General features: G+C 50.7%; 1 protein-coding gene across 4 annotated transcripts; it reads right to left on the bottom strand.

The window, feature by feature from the left end:
* Positions 1 to 13,946: 13,946 nt before the first annotated feature.
* Ca7 (carbonic anhydrase 7) lies at positions 13,947 to 23,469 on the bottom strand. 4 transcript variants are annotated; one of them, XM_051169015.1, is made up of 7 exons: positions 23,341 to 23,469; positions 20,667 to 20,864; positions 16,590 to 16,708; positions 16,123 to 16,218; positions 15,943 to 16,005; positions 15,246 to 15,401; positions 13,947 to 14,722 (listed from the first exon to the last, which is right to left on the bottom strand). In XM_051169015.1, exons 1-7 carry the CDS (start codon positions 23,378 to 23,380, stop codon positions 14,600 to 14,602), a joined length of 795 nt encoding a protein of 264 aa, XP_051024972.1. In that variant the 5' UTR covers positions 23,381 to 23,469; the 3' UTR covers positions 13,947 to 14,599. The 4 variants fall into 4 exon arrangements, with proteins under 4 accessions (XP_051024972.1, XP_051024976.1, XP_051024975.1 ...); XM_051169019.1 differs by lacking the exon at positions 23,341 to 23,469 and adding an exon at positions 23,030 to 23,284; XM_051169018.1 differs by lacking the exon at positions 23,341 to 23,469 and adding an exon at positions 22,857 to 22,988.
* Positions 23,470 to 24,128: the final 659 nt, after the last annotated feature.

The following is a 24,128-nucleotide window of genomic DNA, read 5'->3' as shown; positions in this document are numbered from 1 at the left end:
TGTGTAGCCTTGGCCATCCTGGACTCACTTTGTAGAACAGGCTGTCCTTGAACTCACAGTGATCCGCCTGCCTCTGCCTCCCGAGTGCTGGGATTAAAGGCGTGCGCCACCACGCCCGGCTTATATTTACTTTTTTAATTAAATGGGCCTAGTGGTTATCCAAGTTGCAAATGACTCATATCCTTTCGTGAAAGAAAATCCTTGGAGATTTGGTGTGGGGAGAGGCCAAAAAGGAAGCAGGAGAGGCACTTTCTGAGCTCAGTTACAAGTGTGTGTGCCCTGGCTGTGCTTTCCTTTGCAACGGCAAGCAAGCAAAGGCTGCCAGTAGGGGGCGCCCAAGCCCGCTCATCAAAAGGTTCCCGCGCAAGGAAACCGCAGCGTCTTCTAGGTCAGCAAGCAAAGGCCCTGAATGCTAGTTGGAGCTTCCTAAGGGAACAGTAACTCTCTAGGAAACTGCAAGTCCCAGAGTCCCTCCCTCCCTCTCCTACGGCAGCCCTGTCTAGAGCAAGGCGGTGAGCAGCTCCTGGAGAAGTGCGAGGGGGGGCGGGGGAGGCGCGTGGATCAGGACAGCCTGAGGATAAAGAGGTGCCCTGTTTAATGCCTGGGCCTCCCCTGGCTAGAGTGGCCCCACCTTGGCCTGAGCAGCTGCACCCTGATCTATCAATAGATAAGAGTGCGGGGTTAGAACTGGCCAGGACAGAAGACAGAAGTAGAAAAGAGTTGCAACCGAGAAGACTTGTTTATAGTACCAGCAACGCTTTCCCCACCCCCACCCCCTTCACTGTGCTAACCCACTTATCTGGAAAGTTGCGGCAGAGAGTTAACAATGCTTGCTTCTGGGGCATGAAGCTGTAGGAATTTTCACATTCTTTATGTTTTCATTTCGTTGACTTCCTTGCGGGGGTGGGGGGTGGGGGAGATGGAACAGCTCACTTTCCTGAGCTCGGGCAGAAGAAGTGGCTGGCAGTGTGAGCAGGACAGGCCGCTGGCCCTGGGGTGGGGGACTCTGTCTTTCTGTATCTTTCTCCTTCCTTCCTTCGTTTTTTCCTTTCTTGCATGGGGGAGGGCGCTGGCTATGCCAGTATCACAGCTCCCTCCCTTGCTTGTAGAAGTCAGAGGACAGTTCATAGCTGATCTCGCCTTCCACCGCATAGGGTCATCATCGGGGTTAAGGGCTAAGCTCTCTGGCAGCCAGGTGCAGCTGATTTCCTCTGGGAAATCAGGGGAGGCTTTCTCTGGAAAGGCTTTGGCAGGGATCTGAAGTCAAGGAGGAGAAACATTTCCTGGTGGGGGTGGGGGCGGAGAGCAAAGGTCCTGGACTTGGAAGGACTTGGATCCTATGGCCAGACCTGTGTGCTCTGTCTCCAGGATGGGCCAGGGCTAGAAAGGACTATAAAGCTCCTGCCTCATTCCCTGCTCCTGGTGAGACTTGGTCCCACAACATGCTCTGAGATAAAAGGCCACAGTGTCCCACTCCTTGAAAGGAATGGCATTTGGACCGGAGTGTCTGCTTCGCATTCCCAGTTGCACACCGGCCCTGTTCAGGATTCCATCCCACTCTGCAGCAAATCCAAGGGTCTCGCATAGCAGAATGCCTTTGTGGTGGAGCCTCTCACATCTGACAGGGCTCGTGGACTCGATAAGGCACCTGTTGTAGTTGTTGTTAATGCATCTCGTGGTGCAGGCTGGCCTCCAGTCCATGATCCTCCGGCCTCTACCTGCTAAGTATACAGGTCCTTACGCCTGGGGTGATGGCTGCTGATGACTGTCAGTTTGATTGGACGAACAAAAGCCTAGGAGATTAACGGAATGCAACTGAGTGTGTCTGTAATGGTTTTTCCAGCAACAACTACTGTAATGCCCAAGTCGTGAAACCCCCAAAGACCACCAGGAATCAGCCAGATGCAAATCACACAGGGTCTCGTGTCTTAGTCAAACTCAGAGCCTGCACCATCAGCCCCCTCATGAGGAGGGAAGATGGCAGCCCTTAGTTTTAGGGGAACAGGGTTTTTAAAGGAAAAAACTGCAGGTGGGGCAACTTTAAGCTGATTGGACGGGGGATGAGGGTCAGCCAGCAAGGGGGAGTTTTTCTGTTTGTTCTGGTCACTGTGACCTGTAGCTCTGATTGGTTGGCCCCAGGTGCAAGCTCCTAGAAACGTTGCTAACTGTACATTTGTGGCTCTCCCTGGAAACTCCGGGGTGTGTGTGTGTGTGTGTGTGTGTGTGTGTGTGTGTGTGTGTACACAAAATGGCATTGGTTTGGTCTCTACACTACAGCCTGGTAACCAGATGAATGAATTAATCCCTTAATGGGTTTTTGTTTTCCTTGTTTGTTTGTTTGCTTGCTTGTTTTGAAACAGGGTTTCTCTGTGTACCCTTGGCTGTCCTAGAACTCACTCTGTAGACCAGGCTGGCCTCAAACTCACAGAGCTCCTCCTACCTCTGCCTCTCAAGTGCTGGGATGAAAGTGGGAAAGGTAGAAGGTAGGACCTAGTTGGAAGAAGTAGGTCACTGGGGACTTCCTGGGGGCTGTATCTAGCTTGTCCTTGCTCCTTCATTTATGCCATTTTCTCTGCTTCCTGGGTACCATGGAGTGAACTGCCCTGCTCTGCCATGATGACTGAGCCTCCTAAAACCAAGAGAGAAAATAAACCTTCCCTCCTTTAAGCTGCTTTTCTTATGTACTTGATCTCAGCAATACAAAAACTGACTTAATACACCCATACTTGAAAAAGTATAAAAAGATTCAGAGACTGCGACTGAGTTGACCAGATGCCTCTGGATAATAACTGTCAGTTGATGGGTCAAATAAATGAATTTGAGCCTTGCTCTCTGGACTTTGAGTCTCTTGGACATTTATTTATGTTCAATTAGTGTCTGAGGGGCAAAACTATTTCAGAGCACTCCAAACATCCCATGGTGGGAAGAGAGTTCCACCTCAACTGAGGTTTTCTCTGCCTTCCTTAGGTAAAGGCTAGAACTCAAGTAGGACAGTCACCTCCTGGACGTTTACAACGTTGTGGATGCCTTTCTGGGCCTGGTCCTCACTGTGGGAGATGCATGGCTGGTGCGTTGTAAGTATACTGTTGGAAAGACAAATATCCTTTCATCATCCAAAGGCAAGCTTCTACCTGACCAAGACTTAGAGCTCCTGTGGGGTGGGGGTAGGGTAGAGGTTGGAGTGGGGGCTCCATTAACCTTGAGGCCGATGAATGGACCAACAGACAAGACCCTCAACCACGCTTTACACTTGTTTCTCCAGGAGTTTGAAAGCTCTGGCATAGGATAGCCTGTGTGGTGTGACAGCTAACAAGATGGGGGCCGCAGACCAGGTGGCCATGAAAGCATTGCCTTTGACGAGGTGTGACTTAGGCAAGGGACCTCTGCTAAGTTTAGAGTCCCCGTTTCTCCGTTCTCATGAATGCTGTCGGGCAGACACCTCACCTCCAGCTGTGGGGTGCGGTGGGGGGGGATGTTTGTGGGGTGTGGGGGTGGAGCTGGCCTCCTTTCTTGGGCTCCAGAGTTATTTCTGTCTGAAGAACTAGGACCCATGACTGTAATCAGGGCACCCCCATCTCCAGGCTATGCTGGAGACTGGGTCAATTTTAATCCTTTTTTCTTCCTGTTCCTCTCCCTGGATTGTCCTCCATCCCCCATGCCTTTGGCCAGCGGGACAGCCATTGACTCAGTCCTCCATGCCAGCCCTTTCCGTCAGTGGCACTGGCCAGATGCCCACTGTACCTACCTTGGCCAGCAGAGGAAGCAAGAGCTAAGAGCTGCAGAAAGGCAAGCATGCATCCAACAGCAATGTCCATAGCTTAACTAACTAGTTACATGTGGTTCTTACCCCCACGTAGCCTGGCTCTGCAGAGACCCCTAGCGGTACATTACTGGTTTAGGATGAAACAAAGACTAAACAGCAGTTTTATATGTGGCCACCAGGGGGCATAAACATGGCAAGGAGCACCAGAATGTGCCACTTCATAGAGCAGGCTTGGGTGTGTCAAGAAATGACACTATCCTGGTCTGACATAGCAAGTGATGGAAGGTTACTTAAGCCCTTTTAAGGACACTAAGGATTGACCAGAACTCAGGCTTGGCTTTGAGATAATCCACTCCTGTTCCCAGCTACTAACACAAGCTAGTGTTTCTTTCTTTCTTTCTTTCTTTCTTTCTTTCTTTCTTTCTTTCTTTCTTTCACTTTATGTGCATTGCTGCTTTGTCTGCATGTGTGTCTATATGAAGGTGGCAGATCCCCTGGAACTGGAGTTATAGACAGTTGTGAGCTGCCATGTGGGTGCTTGGAACTGAACTCTGATCCTCTGGAAGAGCAGCCACTGCTCTTAACCACTGAGCCATCTCTCCAGCCCTAAAGCCAGTAGCTTAACCCATCTAATCCCCAGTATCTCATCTGCAAAATGAGAATAGTGTCTCTGTCTCCAAGGGTGCTGGTACATGCCATTAATTTTGGGAGCAACACACAAGGCCCTATCTCAAGAATAATTAAGAAAAAATATGCTTTACCCCAAAATGGTTTGAATCTGATAAACTGACCAGTTCCAGGGATGACTGGTGTGTCACTGGCATACTACAAAGGACAGGTCTTCAATGGGCACCAGAAGAAGGCACTTTAAAATAGTTTGTCCAAAAATAAAATATAATCTGTATCTCACATTTTAAAGTAAATGTAGCATGCAGAACATCAGAGGCACTTTACCTTCCATATTGTCACCTGCCATTGGGTATTATTTCTTATTTAATTTCACTCATTAAGGTTCCTGACTACTCTTGGTGTAATTATTTAGGTAAGGGTTGTATATGAAAGGTCCCACAGAGGCCACAGATAATGGGACCCCATTATCCATTGGGGGTACATTTACTGCACAGCCTGCAAGAGCTGAGTAAGGGTTGTGTATACAGGACCCCAAGGAGCAGAGGTCCTGGAGGATGCTCTGTGTGATGGACAGCAAAGCTCACATGGGATTTCTGAGCTATCTGCCTCCAAAAACAAACAAACAAACAAAAACAAAAACAAAAACCCCTGTTATCTCAGGACCTCATCCTTAGGACTCGCACTGACCCCCTGCTTCAGGCCTGGCCTAGGCCTCCCCTCACTCCCTAGATCCACAGTTATATCCTAGAGTGTTTAGTATACAGGGGGCTTGGTACTGTTTGGAGAGATCGCTGGAATTTGGGAGCAGCCAGGGAGCTGGCCCCTGACACTATGTGGTTGCTACTGGATATTCAAAGGACTCACCCAAATATTCTGACAGGTGATAGGTCTGCCCATGAGCACTGAGCCTCCACTCTCATGCCACTTAAAATTTACAAGAATACTCTTACATACACCGAGGGGAGAGTGTACCATCTTACTAGGCTTTGAGTACAGCTTGCCCTATCAAAACCCACGTGATAGCCGGGCGGTGGTGGCGCACGCCTTTAATCCCAGCACTCGGGAGGCAGAGGCAGGCGGATCGCTGTGAGTTCAAGGCCAGCCTGGTCTACAAAGTGAGTCCAGGATGGCCAAGGCTACACAGAGAAACCCTGTCTCGAAAAACCAAAAAAAAAAAAAAAAAACCCACGTGATAAGGTGTTGACGTGAGATGAAACTTTTATTTCCTTTTTTCTTTTTTGAGACAGGGCTCACTGTGTAGTTCTGGCTTGCCTGGAACTTACAATTTAGATCAGGCAGGTCTCAAACTCACAAACATTTGTTGCTACATCACAAATGCTGAGGGTAAAAGAGTGTGCCACCACACCTTGTAAAAGATGATATGAGATGTAATTAAGGAGCTAGGGCTGTGGCTTGGCTGGTAGATGCTTCCTAGGTGTGCGTAAAATCTTGGGTTTGATTCCAGCACTGTATAAACTGGACAAGATGGCATACAGCTGTGGTTCTAAGCATCTTGGGGGTGGAGGCAAGAGGATTCAAATTTTAAGGGCATTTTTGCCTATATAGTGAGTGTAAGGCCAGCCTGGGTTGTATAAGACCCTGATAATAATAATAATATTATAATAATAACAACAACAACAACTAGGGTATGGGCGTGCACATTTAATGAAAGATTGTCGTGGTGCCAGTGACTAGCTATATTTCAGAATAGGATGTTTAAAAAGCATTTGTCTTTGACACACTTTGGGGTGGGGTAGAAGGGGGATTGAGACAGGGTCTTCCCATTTTTCCGATTCTCTTAGGGATTTTTGTTTTGTTTTGTTTGTAGAGTTTTTTGTTTGTTTGGTATTTGTTGTTTTCTCAAGACAGGGTTTCTCTGAGTAGCCTTGGCTCTCCTGAACTCAGGACTTCAGGTTGGCCTTGAACTCACAGAGATCTGCTTACCTCTGCCTCCCAAGTGCTGGGATTAAAGGAGTGTGCCACCACGCCCGGCTTTAGTTCTTCTCTTGTTGCTGCAATAGAAGTTTGACAAAAAGCAACTCTAGGGAGAAAAGGTGCTATTAGGGATTCTATGTGTAATATATTATAAAAGAAAGAATGAAGCTGGAGGGATGGCTCAGAGGTTAAGGGTGCTTGCTACTCATGTCCCAGGACAGCCAGGGCTATACAGAGAAACCCTGTCTCAAAAAAACCAGAGGAGGAGGAGATGGTGGAGGAGAAAATGGTGGAGGAGAAGGAGGAGGAAGAAGAGGAGGAGGAAGAGGAGGAGGAGAAGGTGGAAGAGAAGGAGGAGGAGGAAGAGGAGGAGGAAGAGGAGAAGGAGTGCTGTTTTTTCAGAAGACTGGAATTTGATTCCCAGCTCCCACAGATGACTGACACCTGCTTGTAAATCCAGATCTAGAAAAGTACGCCCCCTTCCTGCTTCAGTATGAATATGCGCACACACACACACACACACACACACACACACACACCGAGCACGAGAGAGAGAGAGAGACGAGAGAGAGAGAGAGAGAGAGAGAGAGAGAAGAGAGAGAAGAAGGCAGAAAAGGATTAAATGGCAAATCTGTCAGTCTATAAGTATTTGTTGTATTATTCTTTCAGCTTTACTATAAGTCCAAAATTATATCTAAAAGGTTTTTTAAAAAAATATCTTCAAAGTCTTGTTATGGAGCACTGGGCCTGATTGTGGAGCATCTAGTGCTACCCATCCCTTTCTCTGTTTCCACACTGTTGTGTCAGTCTTCCCGAGTGTCAGTGTAACGAGGGGAAAAGCCCACGTCGTCTGGCCTGGCAAGGTCCCGTCTTACCAGCTGCAGATGCTGAGAGCCCATCTCGAGGCCACTTCCCTCACACAAGGACTTAGGAAAACTGGGGAGCTTGGTAGAACTTGCTTGTGAGCAGACACCTGACTTTCCCCCATCTTTGCTCCAAGCTCTCTATGATTTAGTGTATTTTCTAGCACTTCTCCATTTCTCCCCAGCATGACCTCCGACCTCAGGGTTACCAGGCTCCAGATAGGCGCCGTTAAGACTGAAAAGTCTAAAACAATGGATGTCGATACCCTGACCTGGACCCCACAAGTTACTGGAACTGTCAATTGATGCTAACCTACAGAGACTGGGTTGGAGCTGAGGTCTCCAGTCTCTGCCCCCCTACTAGGGACCACAAGCCACATGTCAATAACTCTTCTCCCCAGAACGGGGCAAAATGGAAGAGAAGCTCCCCTCTAGGTCCTTTGTGTCATCCCCCAAACCACAGGCTTTTGGACTTAGCACTGGGACCAGACCTCCAAAGGCTTGGCCACCCCCAAAATGTTTTTTAAGCATACCTACCCCTGCCCAAAATAATACTATTAGAGCTCTTTTCTCCAGGGAAGAAATCATTTCCAGGCATTAGCTTCTTCGAAAGTACAGACCCCACTGTTGTATGGGTCAGAGCTCACAAACTCAGATATGTGAAAAACAGAACAGCGTCTTTGTTTTCCATAAATGAATTCACTTTAGCTCTGAGCCGATGTTGCAGGAAGCTAGTGGGAAATTTGGCCCTGGCACTCTCTTCAGTGATAGGCAAAGGTCTGGAGGTCTTAGCAGCGGCTCTTCCTGTTACCAAGAGCCTGCTTGAGTGCTCAGCACTATGGCTTCTTTCAGTTTGGGGGTGCCCATAAGGGAGTGACGCACAGCTGAGATCCAAAGCTGTTTGCGCCCCACCACTCTCTCTCTCTCTCTCTCTCTCTCTCTGCCTTCCCCCTCCTCTGAAATCTGTTTTCTCTCTTCCCACAAGTCTTACTTTTCTTTCTTTTCTTTTTTTTTTTTTTTTTTTTTTTTTTGGTTTTTCGAGACAGGGTTTCTCTGTGTAGCTTTGGCCATCATGGACTTGCTTTGTAGACCAGGCTGGCCTCGAACTCACAGCGATCCGCCTGCCTCTGCCTCCCGAGTGCTGAGATTAAAGGCGTGCGCCACCACGCCCGGCTTAAGTCTTACTTTTCAAGCCCCCTCCCCAATCCCCTTTTTACAAGTGAGGAAACTGGGCCAGGCACATACACATTTGGGGGGGCGGGTAGGAGGCTCTAGACAGGGTTTCTCTGTGTAGCCTTGGCTGTTCTAGACTTGCTTTGTAGACCAAGTTGGCCTCAAACTCACAGGAATCTGCCTGCCCCTGCCTCCCTGAGTGCTGGGATTACAGGCATGCACCACAGTCCCCTCCTCATTCCTGTCTCAGGCACACATCTTTAATCCCAGCACTTTGAAGGCAGAGGTAAACTGAGGTCGGCCTGGTCTCATAGCATGTTCCTAACCCGCCTAAAGATCCTGCCTGAAATAAAATAGCGAGGGAACTGATGCCTAGAGGACAAGTCACACAGCAGATGGAATCGGTGATGATAAAATCACCCCTATGAAAGCGTGTGTGCTCCTCGGGAGACTTAAATACATCCAAAGCTCTGTGACTTCACTATGTGGTTCAGGGAACTCAAAGAGGCGGCTTTTATGGCCCCATGACAGGCAAGGAGGAAGTTTGGGGGCATGGATCTTTCTAATACAGGAGACCCTCCTGATAGATTCCAGCTCTCCTACCAGCCCACCTCAGCAGATTCTGTTCCCTCCGTGGTCTCCACTGTTCGGCTTGTCTAATGGTGTCAGCTTGGATGCTCAGGGCTTCCTCTGACGGAAGAAGTTGTTCAAGAGCGGCGGTAACCGGGTCTCACTCTCCCATTTCGCCAGGGGACCTCCATAAGCAGAGAGACTGGGTAGGGTGCCCGCCAGAGAACTTGTGGTTTAGAGTAGAAACTGAGGGAAAAGAGAGGGGAGAACTCCAAACCCTCCTTCATGAAAGCCCGAGAGACCCCGGGCCTTACTGGCCCTAGGTGGCTCTTACAATGCCTGCCACAGGAGTGCAGTTAGAAGGAACAAAGTAGCCTGCTGCCCGCCGTCCCACAGCCCTCAAGACAAAAGCACCCCGAGTACTACATTTGGAGCGACTTAGACTGCATTCACTGCCAGGCCCAGGCTTGAGTCCATCCCACAGGTTGAGGAGCGCTGTAGAGTCAGCGATGGCACCCTGTCAGGTCACCCTGAAGCTTCCTGTTTAGAGATGGTGAATACGAATACGTGCCAAGTGATGCCCGGTACTTCCTGAACCTTGGGATCTCTTCCTTTAAGCCAGCAGTCCTGCCATTCTTATACTTCTGGGACTCCCATAGCCCTCAGTCAGAAGGGAAAACCTCTACTTGGTACTGATGGTGCCCAAAGCCTGGGAATCTCTGAGTCCCCTCAGGCCTTCTCTTAGTGAACCCATGCTGTGGACCAGAGCTCCTGCAGCTCTGTCTGCTGCATGCTCCCACATCTAAGGCTTTTGTCCCCCTACAAGGATGCCAGCTACTCTGCTCTGGCCCACTCTTGTAGGAAATCGTCTCAGGCTGATCAAGTTTTCTCAACAGAGGCAGCATCTTTCTTGGGGACACTGCTAGCTGCTCTCTCACCCGCCCCCGGCCCCCCTCCCCCAACCCACCACAGCCTTCTGTAGTCAGCGCCTTGCCGAGTCTTGGTCTTTCTACTGGGGGAACAAATGTTCTGCCAGGTGCTGAGGCAAGGCCAGAAGTGCTGGGGCAAAATAGGGGGTGGACTTGTTTCCTGGATGAGGAAGGCCTCGCACGCGAGCTAACTTGATACAAAGTGATAAAGGCTGCTCTTGTAAAGCGGACAAAACCCCAGAATAGGTCTGATTCCCTCCTGCCACCACTCTGCCTGATTGTCGTCCCGGAAACTGTGCCAGCATAGAACCTTGTAATGAGTGACGTGTTTAGGATTGCCCCATCTAATCCAATCCCCACTGGCCACACGCGGCCCTTGCAAAATAGTTCCTTCAAATAGAGAAAGGCCAGAACTGTAAAACACACCAGAGTCCGAAGGAGAGTACAGAACACAAGGTAAAATATCTCAATAATAAATTATGTTGATGGCACATAAAAAAAAAAATGGCTGTTTGGAATATAGTTTAAGGGAGGAAAAGTTTTTATTCTTGTTGCAGTGGTGAGAATTGAACCCAGGGCCTTAGGTAACTGGGCAACTGCCCTACAGCTAGAGTTGGAACTACACCTCCGACTCTAAAGTGTGTTATTAAAATGACTTACTTAACATATGCTTGGCATGCTCCACTTACTAGGTTTATCTCCTGCACTAAAACAAAGTGAAAGACTATTTCCGTTTACATTTTTTACATAGCCATAGGAAAATCTGAAGCTACAGATGTGGCTCATGTTACACCATTTCCATTCTACAGAGGCAGAAACAAGCTCCGGAGACCTTGAGTGACAGGTCCTGCAGCATCTGCCCTAGAGTTTGTGCCCCAAAGGGATGAATGCCTTCTCCCAAGCCCTGCTGGAGGACAAATGCCAGACTGTTTCGTGCTCACAGTCACCCTGCTCTTCTCCTCCCCGGCTTGTGACACTCAGTGGTACATTCTGCCTTAGCGTTGGTGCTGAGACCTGTGGGTGTTAGGAATCTACCCCCCTCCCCAGGGTGTCCAAGTTTGGCTGATGTTGTTGTCTGCCCTTCCTCTCTGTCTCAGCTACAGCCAAGGGTCTCACCTCAGGCACCAGCTGTGTCCTCCTTCCAGACAGCAACTCTTGTCAGAGTCCTTGTTACCTCCCCTGACAGGAGCGCTCTAGAAGGTGAGTGTCCACAGCCTGCTCAGCCCAGAGGGGGATATTTCCAGGTCTGCAGTAGCAAAAGCAGCAGCAGCTGCAGTAGCAAACATGACATTGGGAGCAAGTTATTTGCAACTGGAGTCCCAGGGACTGTTAGCTTCATGTCCACCTCACCTCCCCATCTTTCACAGAAAAAAAAAACCAACAACAACAAAAACCTCCGAGGCCTCGGAATTGATGCCTCTATGAGGTATTTGGGAGGAAAGCCTATAGCCCTAGCCTAGACACAGATTCAATTATGCGTGGGCCCTACACGGGCCTGTGCCTCTGAGGTCCACCCTGACTATCCAGAGAAGATTTCTCTGGGTGTTGTGAGCAAGCAGAAGCTGTCTTGTCTTGTATCCCTGAAGTGTACTGAGGATCTTGATCTGCATAACGACTCAGGACCCGGTCCCAGGTCCCTGGAGGCCAGATTTGTGGAGGCATTTGGGATCTGGCTGGGCCATCCCAGTTGAATGGAGAAGGGTCAGATTTTAGGCTGTGATTATAAGGAGGCCACGCTGGGTTTTAAAATAGTTTTAAATTTTAAAAAATGAATTAAGAAGAAGGACTTTTGGAGTGAGGATTCTTGGCAGCCTTGTATAATTATAAAACCAGCTCCAATTTTCCAAGTCCTTTGCGGTGCCAAGCCTGAGATGCCACAATCCCCAGAGCAGCTGGCTGGACAAGGTCTTTGGCACACCCATCAGAATGTGGCTATTCTGCCACCTCCAGGAGGATGTCCCTGGAACATTGTACCCCCTCTCTCCTTAGATCCAGGTGCAGGAGAGGGGTCTGACAGACCCATTTCAACACCTGCTCTGCTGCTTGTCACCTCCCCCGTAAAATGGGGACAGCAGCAGTTCTCAGGCAGTAGGGAGAGGGCTGGACCTCCACCCCAGGCCCTTTGCTGCTCTTACAGTTACCCTTTTGCCAAAGTTACCTCCCCCTAACCGTAGACACACCCGCAACCCTGTCTTTGCTCCTGAAACCTGGAGAAAGAAACCATCCTGAAATCAGGGTAGCCATGGCTGAGGGGCCTCCCCTGTCCTGTCCTCCCACCCTCCCCCCACTCTGGAGACAGATAGGCCCTGAGCTTGGGAACAGAGGTGTAACAGAGTGTCATTCTTCTTTTTCTTTTTTTCTTTCCCTCCCTCTCTTCTTCCCTTTCTTCTTTCTCTCTCCTCTTCCTCTTTTTCCTTTCTCTCCTTCTCTCTCTCTCTCTCTCTCTCTTTTTTTAATAGCATTATGGATTGAGCCTAGGACCCCATGCGTGTTAGGCAAGTGCTATATCTAAGCCACACCTCCAGCCTTCTTTTTGCTTTTTAAATTTTATTCTCATTTACTCTTTGGAAATTTCATACGTGGATACAGTGTATCTTGATCTCATCTGCCTTCTACTCCTGTCCAACTCACTCCAGCTCTCCCCGGGACCCACCAATCCGTCTCACTCTAAACTTTATGTCATTATTAATAGCCCACTAAGTCCAGTGAATTTTGACTGTGTGTGATTGGATGTGGAGGCATACCAGCATACGAGCAACTGATCAGTAACCACATCCCCAAAGGAAAATTACTTTCCCTCTCTGGCCAGCCAACAATTGTGTACAGCTTCCCAAGAAGGGATGGTGCTCTGGGGGACCTGTCTTCTCCCCAAGGAGAGATGGACCTGGGGTGGGGGGAGCTGTCTTCTCTTGATTTCCATTTGAGGCTGAGTGTCGCTGAGTTGCCAGGCTGCCTCTGAGTCTGCAGTCCAGGCAGGTCTTAAAGTCACTATTCTGCTTCAGCCTCTGTAGTTGTCATGACTACAGGCCCACACCACCAGCCTGGCAACCTCCCTTCTAGCCTTCCAGAACTCAAAGCTAGAGCCTCAAGGTCCAGAGATAGCCTGTGACCTGGAAGTGCCTCTCTAGTATAATAAAAATGAGAAGAGCTAGGGATATGACAAAGAGGTTACCTGTCATCAGCCTCTGCCAGCCCTGCTCTCGGCCAGCCTCTATGTACCTCCTCAGCTGTCCCTCCCCAACTATGGCCAAGCTTGCACTGGTCACTACCCCGTGTCCCCCTCTATTCCCCAACCTCAGCACTGTATGCCTTTGTCCCTTCACTGTCTGCTGTGCCTTACTGGGGCTACAATGCCCACTGAGACTCTAAAGCCAAATGTGGGCAGCCACAGGAGCTCCCCGGACCAGAACTGAAGCTGGGAGGAAAAGAACCTTAAGGGAACACTCACTGTCAGGTTTTTGTAAATATGAAGTTTAGAATTAGATTTTTTAAAAAAGATTTATTTATTTTATTTATTGCATGAGTGCTTTATCTGCAGAAGAGGGTATCAGATTACATTACAGATGGTTGTGAGCCACCATGTGGCTGCTGGGAATTGAACTCAGGACCTCTGGAAGAGCAGGTGGCGCTCTTAACCACTGAGCCATCTCTCTAGCCCCTAGAACTAGACTTTTTGTGCCATCTTAAATTTTCCTTCCAGGGCTGGTAAATATGGCTATCAACTCCTCTCAGGGTTCTGTCCTACCCTCTCCCTGGGGACAGTCTCTGGCCTCTTCTTCCTCACCAGTCCTCTGCTTTTCTGTCTCCCAGCCACTAGGCCACCACTTTCTCTGCTTGCTCTACAGGAATCTGTCCCATTTGCACATCTGGCCCTGCCCTTCCCTCCACCTCAAACTCCTTTCTGCCTTGGAACACTGACTAGAGTGACATTTCTTCACTCAAAGAGGGAGCAGCTCCTTCCTTCTGCTCCCACAGCTTCTGCCCAGTGCCTTCCTTGGTTCACTACCACCACTACCCCCACCCTACCCCCACCACCCAAAGCCTAGCACAGTACAGGACAGAACATAGGTACTCAGGTGGAAATTTGTTCCATGAATAAATGAGTTTATTTGTTAGTACATGAATGGATTGTTATGTAGGTGACTTTGGTGGTTGGTTAGGAACAAAGGGAGATAGTATCTAAGCTATAGCCAGGGCCTGCCCGTGGCAGCAAATGGCTGGAGGAGGCCACATCGCCTCCAGCATCTGGGTGCTATTTTAATGGCCTGGCAGTGAGGTGCATGTATGGCAGAGGCCTGCAGAAGAGGTAATGCGGAGTGGGCAACTCTACCCACCTCTAATTATTGCTTGAGTCTTTATGGCAGAGACAGCTGCTTGCCACCAGGAGCTGAATCTTGGCCATCACAGTGTGAGCTCCAGTTGGGGCTGCTGACACAGCCAGCATGGAAGACAAGAGGACGTTCTAAGGGGCCTTTGGGTCTAGGGGAAACAGAGGCATCCCAGGAACTTGGACTCTGCTCAGTTCCTGTTCTTCCAGCCCCTCACCTCAGGGCAGCAGGAGGGTACCCTCTACTCAATGGTTCCATCAAGAACCCTTCAATGTGGCCAAGGAGCAAGCCAGCTGAAGGAGGGCCTGGGGCAACCCCCGGGAGCGAGCCTCAGATGGTTTGGTGTCCGCTGACATGGAAGCCCTTGGGAAGATGGTGCCCCAGTGGCTGGCTGGGTAAGTGGGATGTTCAGGCCTGGAAGGATGCTTTGACCACTCGGCCCTTCAGTGGCTGAGGTGGCCGGAAGTTGTTCACCATATGGATCCTCTCATCGTCCTCTGAGGTAAAATGCAGGCTCCGAAATTTCTCCATCTTAAGAAAAAAAGGACGATTAGGGCAGGGATGGGTGCTGCATGCTGCTCAGGAGGTGCTACCCCTGCCCTTTCTTTTCTTTTTTCACTTGTTTCTCTATGTAGCCTTAGCCGTCCTGGCCTTGAACTCACAAAGATCCATCTGCCTCTGCCTCCCAGAGTGCTGGGATTATGGGTGTGCGCCAACCCTTTCTTTTCTATGAGAGTCAACCTGAGTTATTTGCTTCCTAATGGGTCCCTGAACATGAAACTAGAAGGCTTGTCTAGCTGAGGCATTTGGGGCAAGTGCAACTTTCTGACTATAACATACTAAGAGCGATCCCAGGATCAGGCCACTTTCCTTCCTGCTACTGTTGGGTCCTACGGACTAGCAACCAAGCTGACATTGGGCAAAGACCCTATGGTTTAGTAGTCAAAGACGGGAGGCAGATGGGAGGGCCCAGACCACATCTTCCTGGTTGAGAGTCAGCCTGCCAGGCCTGAAATCTGAATGTTCTCACTCCTGGAACTCTAGGAGGACTCACCTGCCTCTCAGAGATTCTGATAGGCTCCCTGAGCACAATCCAAGTGACGCTCTCACTGAGCGGGGGCGTGGTCAGGGAGCCAGGATAGGTCCAGTAGTGCCGGCTGGTGGGCAGCAGGCACTTGGGGTTGAAGCAGCTGAACTGAGCCTTGGTGTCCTGGACAGGAAGAAGACCCAGAGATTAGCACAAGGCTCCCACCAAGATCAGCTCAGCAGCTTCCTTGCCCGTTGCTGTCAGTAGGACTTGGGCCTCTTCTTGACACAATGATGCAAATTGTGGGCAAATATCTGTGACCCCCAGGTACTAGCTCCCAGACAGGGCCAGGCCCTCTTGTTTGCATACATGTAAAAGCTGTGGCTTCAGGGGCTCTCTGGTCATCGTGTCCATACCTTTGCCTTTGGATGCCCTCACTGGGGTGATGTACCAGACCGCCATCCATATGTCCGGATACTACCAGGTTGGATGCTAGGCACCCATGGGGTCCTGATGAAGAAGGCCAGGTGCATGGCCTGAGGAACCAACCCTTGCCCTGGGCCTTAAGCAGAGGTGCCGCCACAATGCAAACGTGAATGGAGCATTTCTTGAGCCAGTCTAATCCACCCTCTCTCCCCAGGCGTGCACTCCAGAGAAGAACTGCAACACACACACACACACACACACACACACACACACACACACACACACACGCCCATCTCACCTTAAATCGGACCATGTAGAGTGCATCGGTTAGGCGGTTCATGCTCGGGTGCTCATCTCCTGTCTGTCAGGAAGAAGACAGTATGAGCTCCTCTGCCCCTACCCCCAATCTCTTTCATTCCAAGACTAAGGGCACATAAGCCTCCCATGCTCTTTCCAGCCCTGGGGATCCACCACCCACCTCCAGGAAGACACCAACCACAGCCAGGCCATCAGGGGCTGCAGCCGCCTCCCCAAAAGTGCTGTACTTCTTGGCATTCCAGTGAACCAGATGTAGCTGGGGAGGCAAGAACAAGCCAGACCGGGCTGGGGCTGAGTGCCTCCCGGAAGCAGCATGGGTGTGGAATCAGTCTCCCTTTGCTCCCTATGTAAGAGATAGGGCTCTAAGCCCCCTAATCTCAGGATCCTAGGGAGCCCTGGAGAACCCCATTCCATTCTGGGTCCTTCCTAAACTCCAGGATGCACACAGTTCAGGAGTGTGGACAGCATGCAGATGGGGAAGGGGGTCATCAGTCCCAAATGCCCTGGGTGCTCCCAGACATCTTCTCCAGAGCCTTTGGTCCAGGCATCCTTAAGCACCACCCCCACCACTGTCCCATACACCCTCCTTCCCAAGGCAGCAGACGGATGTAGCGGAAAAGATCTCACCTCACTGGGGAAGGACTTGCCATCCACCGTGTGCTCTGAGCCCACATCGTGCTTCTTGCCCCAGTGGAAGTGGAGCTGCTTGAGACGATAGGGCCCTTCCAGGGGGCCCCCAGTCACCACTGTGGGTAGAAGTGGGGTGTAGCAGTCCACATGGGAGGGCATCCAACTTGGTGAGTGGCAATGCCAGGACCCAGGCAGTCCAGGGAGGGACTGTGTGTGTGTATATGCACATGTGCACGTGGTGTTGGGGATCAAACCACCCCAGACTTTATGCATGTAAGACAATCACTTTATGGATGAGCTACATCCCCAACCAAGGGCTCAATAATTTATATATCTATCTGGCCATCTTGGGGATGGAACTTAGGGCCTCGAATATTCTAGGGAAGCACGCTACCTACCACTGAGCTATATGCTTGACCCTTTTGGACTCTTGGTTTTTTGTTGTTGTTTGGTTGGTTGTTTTTTTGTGTTTTTTTTTTTCCCCCAGACAGGGTTTCTGTGTTATTGGCTGTTCTGGCCTCACTTTGTAGACCAGGATGGCTTTGAACTCACAGAGATCCACCTGCCTCTGCCTCCCGAGTGCTGGGATTAAAGGCTTACTTTAAACTTATTCTCCTGCATCAGCCTCCAGAGTAGTTAAGATTACAGGCCTAAACTACCAAGCCTGGCAAAAGACCATATTTTTCATATGGAAAATGACAGTCTGGTCAAGGCTCAGGTAGTTGAGGAGCCTGTTCTGATAGAGCAGGGCTTTGCACTGCTCCCTCCTCCCAACTCCAGCCATGCCATATTTTCTGTAGAAGCTGGCTCCTGCCTCTCACACTCCTTGCTTCCACTAACAGTAAGTGTCCCATTTCTGGGGCTATGACCCAAGGCTGCATTGGAACAATTTTTTCAGTTATCTTAGTAGCTCAGGAGAGACAGAATTTAGTTTTGGATCAATTTTATCTTGTTTTTATTACTTATTTCTTGATTATTTTTATCATTATTTTTGTTTTGTTTTCTGAGACAAGGTTTCTCTGTAACCTTGGCTTTCCTAGACTTGCTTTGTAGACCAGGCTGGCCTTGCACTCACAGAGATCTGCCTGTCTCTGCCTCCAAGTGCTGGGATTAAAAGCGTATGTCACCAAGTCTGGCTGTACCTATTTCATAAAGGAAGAAACTGGAGCAAGATCACAGAAGAAGGTGCTGAGCTACAGGGCAAACCCATAGCTTGCCTTCTGTGTCCCAAACCCCTGTCTACCAATCAGGCTGCGTTGCTTCCCTACAACCTGGGGCCCCACCAGAACATGACATTGTCTTAGACCAGGAGGCCAATTCCTGAGACTCCCATTTTCCCAGAGAGTCTTGGGGCCTCCCAGGGCTATCTCCTGTACAAACAGCCTCTTTAGAGGGCCCCAGCCAGGCTGATTTAGTAACTTTCTCACCTTGATAGCTGATGATCTAGGGCTACACATAAGGCCTCTTGGGACTGATAGAATTTCCACCTGAAAGAGATCTGTTGGTGGAGTGGCCCTAGCTAGGCCCGAATGTGAGCTCCTGGATCAAGTGACAGCTCTAAGCTCAGAGTTCCACCAGGCCCCTTCACGATAGGTGACCAGGGCAAAGTCCAGAGGCCCATCTCGGCCTTGTATCAGAAGCAGGCTACCCAGGGCCATAGTACAGGTTGACAAAAGAGATCAGGACCTGAGCTTGGTGGCTTTGCACAGAACGTTAGCCTATTCTGTGGTCAGGCGACTTCTGGATCCATCTGCAAGGGTTTCCACCTGTCTAAGTTTACCTCTCCTCAATCCCTACAGGATGGCTCCAGAGGACTGCCTCCTTCTCCTTTCTATCAGTGGTTCTCAACCTTAATGTGGCCCTTTAATATAATTCCTCATGTTGTGGTGACCCATAACTATAAAATTATTTTTGCTGCTACTTCATAGCTGAAATTTTGCTACTATTATAAATCATGGTATAAATATCTGTGTTTTCTGATGGTCTTAGGCGACCTCTGTGAAAGGGTCATTCGATCTGCAGTTCCAAAGGGGTTGATGCCCACAGGTTGAGAATAACTGCTTTATATGGCTGCAGATGCCCCACTTCTCCCTGCGTGCTCTCTATGTATCTTGTGCTCTGTGGGTGAGCTCTGGAGGAACCTACAAAGGTGGTAGCAGAGTCCCATCTGTCTTCCTCTTACCACTGGACCCCTGGCTCCTCAGGCCTGCCAGGGAAGTGGAGCCTGAGCTGGGCGTCTAGTGTGACTCCTCAGACCAGTTATCCAAGTACTCAATGAAGACTGTTCCCTAGGGCCTCTGCCTTAGAATCTGCCTTGGAAATCTGGACTTTGGTTTGAGTTGAACCTTTGAAGGCTGTTCAAAGGGACAAGCATGCAAACTGCTCCTCGGTAAACTGTCACCCAGGACCATCTAGGGTTGCTTTCCCAAGGCTCTGGGTAAAAAAGACCTTTCTTAGAATTCAAAACTAGGTAATATATTATCTCTCTTTCCCAAGGCTCTGCTAGGCTTACTTCTTTGAGAAAAACTATAGCTGAATTTTTTCCTCTTTCTTTACTGTTCTACCAGGGAACTCAGGGCTAAGAAACTAACATCATCTCCTTATGAAAGGCAGGGCTTTCTTTTCTCTTGATTTTTCTCTTTGACAGCTGAGCTCTCTTGAGTGCTTCTACTGAGTAGTGGGGTGAGGAAGAGTTAAAAAAAGAATCAAGCTGGGTGTGGTGGTGCACACCCTTGGGGAGGTAGAGGCTGGCGGATCACTGTGAGTTCGAGGCCAGCCTAGTCTACAAAGTGAGTCCAGGACAGCCAAGGCTACACAGAGAAACCCTGTCTCGAAAACGAGAGAGAGTGTATGTGTGTTTATCTTGGAAACCTGGACTCTGGTCCTAAGGCAATGCCACAGCTTCCTGCAGGCCTCTCTCTGGTCCATGATGGTGAGGACCTTGAAGGGCATGGATAAGTTGGACAGACCTATGAAGCTGCGTCAGTTATGATCCACCTCACAAACTGCTTCTTCATATGCTGTCATCTAGATCCCCTGTCCGTGTCTGGGGCTCTGGGTGAAGACTTTTCCTAGGGTCATTATGAAGGGGTGCTTTTGTTCCTGAGGCCCTGCGAGGCTTTCTCTTCTCTGTGGAAAGAATAGGAGTTTATTGAGCATTCATTTGACAGGGTGGGAGTGAGGGTCAGTAACCCAGGCTGGCCTCAAACTCGCTATGTAGCCAAGGCTAACCTTGAACGTCTATCCTCCTGCCTCCAGCTCCAATACGAGTTCTGAGATTACAGATGTGTACCACTGCAATGCTGGGCCTCAAAACCAAGGCCTTGAGCATTCTAAGCAAGTCCTGTACCAACTGAGCTGTATCCCCATCCCCAGATGGATTGACCCAGGGCCTTGAGCATGCTGGGTAAGTGTTCTACCACTGAGCCTCAGCCACAGTAATGGGTTCTTGGGAAGACTAAGTAAGAGGTTGCCAGAATTCTTTTTGTTTGTTTTGTTTGAGACAGGGTTTCTCTGTGTAGCCCTGGCTGAAACTCACTCTGTAGTAGACCAAGCTGTCCTCCAACTTGGAGACCTGCCTGCCTCTGCCTCCTGAGGGCTGGGCTTAAAGGCATGTATCACCACCACCCAACTGAGGCTGCCTGAATTCTAGCATGTACTTGGGTACCTCAGTCCCCTCTCCTCTTCCGTTGGGGGCCTGGCTTGATCGCAGGGAAGAGGCCTTGGCCCTAGGCCACAGGCAGTTCAGTGAGAGGCTAAGAGTGAAAACAAACCTGAATTGAAGCTCCTTGAGAAAGGGAAGGAAGAAGGGTGTTAGCATTTCCTGAGCATCTGTTTTATGCAGGACTACAAACATTGTTTCAGTTATCTTTCACTGCCCCCTCTTATGACCCTGGAGACTAGATCTTATTGCTCCCTTTTAGGCAATGAGAGACTGAGATCCAGGCCTTACCACAGCTGGTGGGAGGTAGAGATTCGCTTCCCTACCACAGCAAACTGTCCCTCCTAAGACTGCCCCACCCACAGTGAGAGCCCGAAGGGAATTGGTTCCAGGTTTTGCCAGAGGCCACTTACCAGTTCTGTCATCACTGTCATTAAAGTCCACCTGGACAGAGTGGCCATTGTTGGTGATGCTGAGGGACATGCAGGCTTCATAGAAAAGCTCTAATGGCTGCAGGCTGGGTGAATACACAGCCTGGCTGGATATGATATTGATGGGTGACTGGCGGTCTCCCTGGGCAATGGGATACAGCTTGTGCCAGTTTGAAGGGCCTATAGATAGAGAAGGGTCAAGGACTCAGGCCAGCCAAGCTGTGGGGGACACAGCCCCTGACTCCTAACCCCAGCTCTGTCATTTCTTGATTCACTCTCCATCATCTTGTCTGGGAAACAGCCTCCCCAGTCCTCCCATTCCATTCCCCAGTAGGGATTAAAGCCCAGAGAAGCACTGTAGGGCAGGGAACATAACCCAGCCATAGGCTCAGAGGTGGTACCCAAGCCCCAGCAAACACTCAGGGAGGCCCTTGGGCATCTGAAGCTGCTCTACTTTACCTGACCCTGTCAAGATTTTAGCCTCTTCCTGTACCCCAAGGAACTCAGTGCAAACTTGGCACTTGAAATAATACTAAGTTGCACCAACCTGGCTTTGGTTAGGGTTCGGGGATGTGTTTTCTCCTCACAACCACAACTGTATGAGGTAGAAACCAGCATGATGCTCATGTCATAGATGAGAAACAGAGTCCATTATGCACATTCACACATGCACATGTGCACCAATGTAAATGCACAGCCTGTGTATCAACTGCTTCTACCTGTCTTCCCCAAACGTGTGCTAACAGGTCCTTATAGATCTTCCTATGTACATACATATATGCATGACTATACAGTGACCTGGGCTCACCAGACCAAGAAGATCCAAGCTCCCACAGCAACCCCCGCCCAGCCCTGCTGATTACATCCGACACATACATATTAAACACCTCCTATTGGAACCCCAATGAAGGGATCACAGCAGAACACATACCCATGTACACATATACCCAAGAATGCATGTATGTACACACACAAACACACACACACACACCTGCACGCACACCCACAGGCACCCACCACCTGCCTCCCAGAAGCTCCATCTGCAGTGGGGAGGCTCAGCATCTCTCTGGGGAACATCCTGAGATGCAGTCTATTTTTAGAGCTACTGCCTGCTGGTGCTTCTCCCCCCTTTTTTTGGCTTCTTAAGTTTTCCCGAGAAAACAGCAGCAGGTGCCGTGCCGACAGAGCTGTGTCCCCAATGGATGACTCAGAATGGTGGCCCAGCCTCACTGGGTTATTTTTGAAGCCCTGTGAGCGCTGCTGCATTTGGGTACCTCTGTCCTCTCGTTTTCCTGAGCTGGACCGCCCAGGTCTGACTGGGTGAGGGGTAGGTGCCTGAAAAGAACAAGGTGTTCAGGATGCTCCAGGCACAGAGCTAGAGGACAGGGCTAGCAGGAAGGTTAGGAGTGGGGCGCTGGGACTACGGGGGCGGGGGCGGCGGGGGCAGGGCGACACATAAAAGCGGATCCAGTGCATGGGGGACGGGGGAGGGGGGGGAGCGGGGGGGGGGGAGAAGAGATGGCCTTTTATCAACCTGGCTTTTCGCTGCCTCTATCTCTGCCTGTCTCTGTCACCTTTTACCCTGAACGTCTCTGTCCAGTTTCGTATGTCCAAATCAGAGGCTGCCCTTCCAAACCATGGTCCTTTGTATTTGGGGGACCCAGAGAGGACAGAAACTGCAGCAATTACGGGATTCCCTCTGGTCAATTGTAACTTCCTACCACAGACAATAAATAAATAGCCCAGGACGTTCACTCTCTCTCACAAAGAGACTATCCCTGGGAAAAGCGGGACTGTAGGATTAGCACCCTCTCTGGCACCTGCTCCCCACTCCACTTGCCCTGCCCGAGTTCCCCTCCTGACAGTCCGGATCCTCCTTCTCCTGGAAACGGAGAAGCCATCCCTTGTCCCTACAGCCTATCTCTTCTTGGGAAGAAACACCCTAAGGGAGCTGACCTGCCCCAGACCCACACTCAAACTGTCTGGCTCACCAGCTTCTTTCATTCCCTATCTGATTGCCTAGAAACTGAGGCAGAATGGAGGAGCCGTCCTCCTGGCCAGACCCAGTTCTCATGGCCCTACTCACTTGGGAGGCGCTGAAACACTCTGCCGGGTGTAGACACCCAGACGTTCGCGTGTGTCCCCAAGTGCCCTCCCTCTTTCCTCGCGTACCAGCCTGCACCGCAGCTCGGACACACGCCACCGGGGAAACTCTCTCGCGGGGACACGGAGCTCAGCTCCCGGGAGGTCCCCGCATACCCGCTGTGAGCTCTCCTTGTACTGACACCCGCGCGTGGCGCTGCGACGCGGCCACCACTCCTCCCGCCCCCGTCGCCCTAAGCCACCTGCAAGCGCTGCGTACGCCGGGGGAGAAAGAGTGCGGGGCCGGGTAGGAGCCAGCTCTGCAGTCCCGCGCTGCGCGGAGGCGGCGGCAGGACACGCTCAGCCACCCTGTAGTTCGCGGGCGGGCCCAGGACGCAGAGAGGACTTTGCGCCCGGGTCAGAGGAAGCAAGGCAGGGGGTCAGGTTCTGGGGACTGCACAAGAGAGAGGTCCGGGTGGGTTCTGGAGCGTGGGGCTTGCGGGTTCCGAAAACCTGATCAGACGCGCGGGTCGCAGTGAGTCCAGCTGGGTGAGAACCAGGGGTCTGCGCCTACCATCGTCCTGGCCGTAGCCCCAACAGTGGTGACCGGTCATGCCGCTGCTGTCTCCGCGGCCGCGCACCTGCCGGATCCGATCCGTCCGCTCGCTCCTGTCTGCGGCTCCGGCCCGGCTTGCTGCGGTTGGAGCAGCCTCTTAAAGTGGCGGCGGGCGGGAGGAGCGGTTCCCCGGGGACCCGCCCCCACCCCCCAACAGTGCAAGAGAGGCTGGTCCTGCCCTGCCCCCACCCTCCCGCTGGCCGGTGAAGTCCCAAGTCGAGGTAGGAGGTCATGGAGAGATGAGCCTATTCTCATCTCTTATCTGCTCTAGGTCCCCATCACCTCCTTGCTTCTTTTTGCCAGCACGTGTATGAACTCTGGGACAAGAGATACCTGTTCATGCTGAGGTCTACAGGACTTCACGGCGCATCTTCCAGCCCAGGCTTGACCCTGAGCAGTCAGTACCATCATTGAGGACCCTGATGTTGGGTCCCCAAGTCTCCTGGGGTGGAAACGAATGCTGCACTGCACATCGAGTGTCCAGGAACTGAAGCTTAGCCTGTTTTCCAGATGCTGTGGTGGGTGGCTGGGTCAAACTTTGGGTCCTCCTGTGATATAGCCACCTCTACAAGTCACAGTGCTTATACAGCTGTCTTATAACAGAGTATGGGATGGTGCGGGGGTGGGGGGCGGCAGGGAAAGGGGGACACCAGGCATTCTTTCCCAGTTTGTCTCTTTTAAGAAGCTATGAGGACAAGGGGGTCCTGTGGATATGAGGGTCAGGGCACCTTGGAGTAGGTGTGGTT

Source organism: Acomys russatus, chromosome 26 (genome assembly GCF_903995435.1).
Source record: "Acomys russatus chromosome 26, mAcoRus1.1, whole genome shotgun sequence".
Classification (NCBI taxonomy): Eukaryota; Metazoa; Chordata; class Mammalia; order Rodentia; family Muridae; genus Acomys; species Acomys russatus.
This window is presented reverse-complemented; position numbering and strand designations above follow the sequence as displayed.

Excerpts from the sequence above, each read along its gene's own strand:
- Ca7 (XM_051169015.1), bottom strand. The coding sequence starts at position 23,380 with ATGACCGGTCACCACTGTTGGGGCTACGGCCAGGACGATG. Across the intron at positions 20,865-23,340 it reads GGGCTACGGCCAGGACGATG|GCCCTTCAAACTGGCACAAG; the intron begins GTAGGCGCAGAC and ends CTCTATCTATAG. Across the intron at positions 16,709-20,666 it reads TGACAGTGATGACAGAACTG|TGGTGACTGGGGGCCCCCTG; the intron begins GTAAGTGGCCTC and ends TTCTACCCACAG.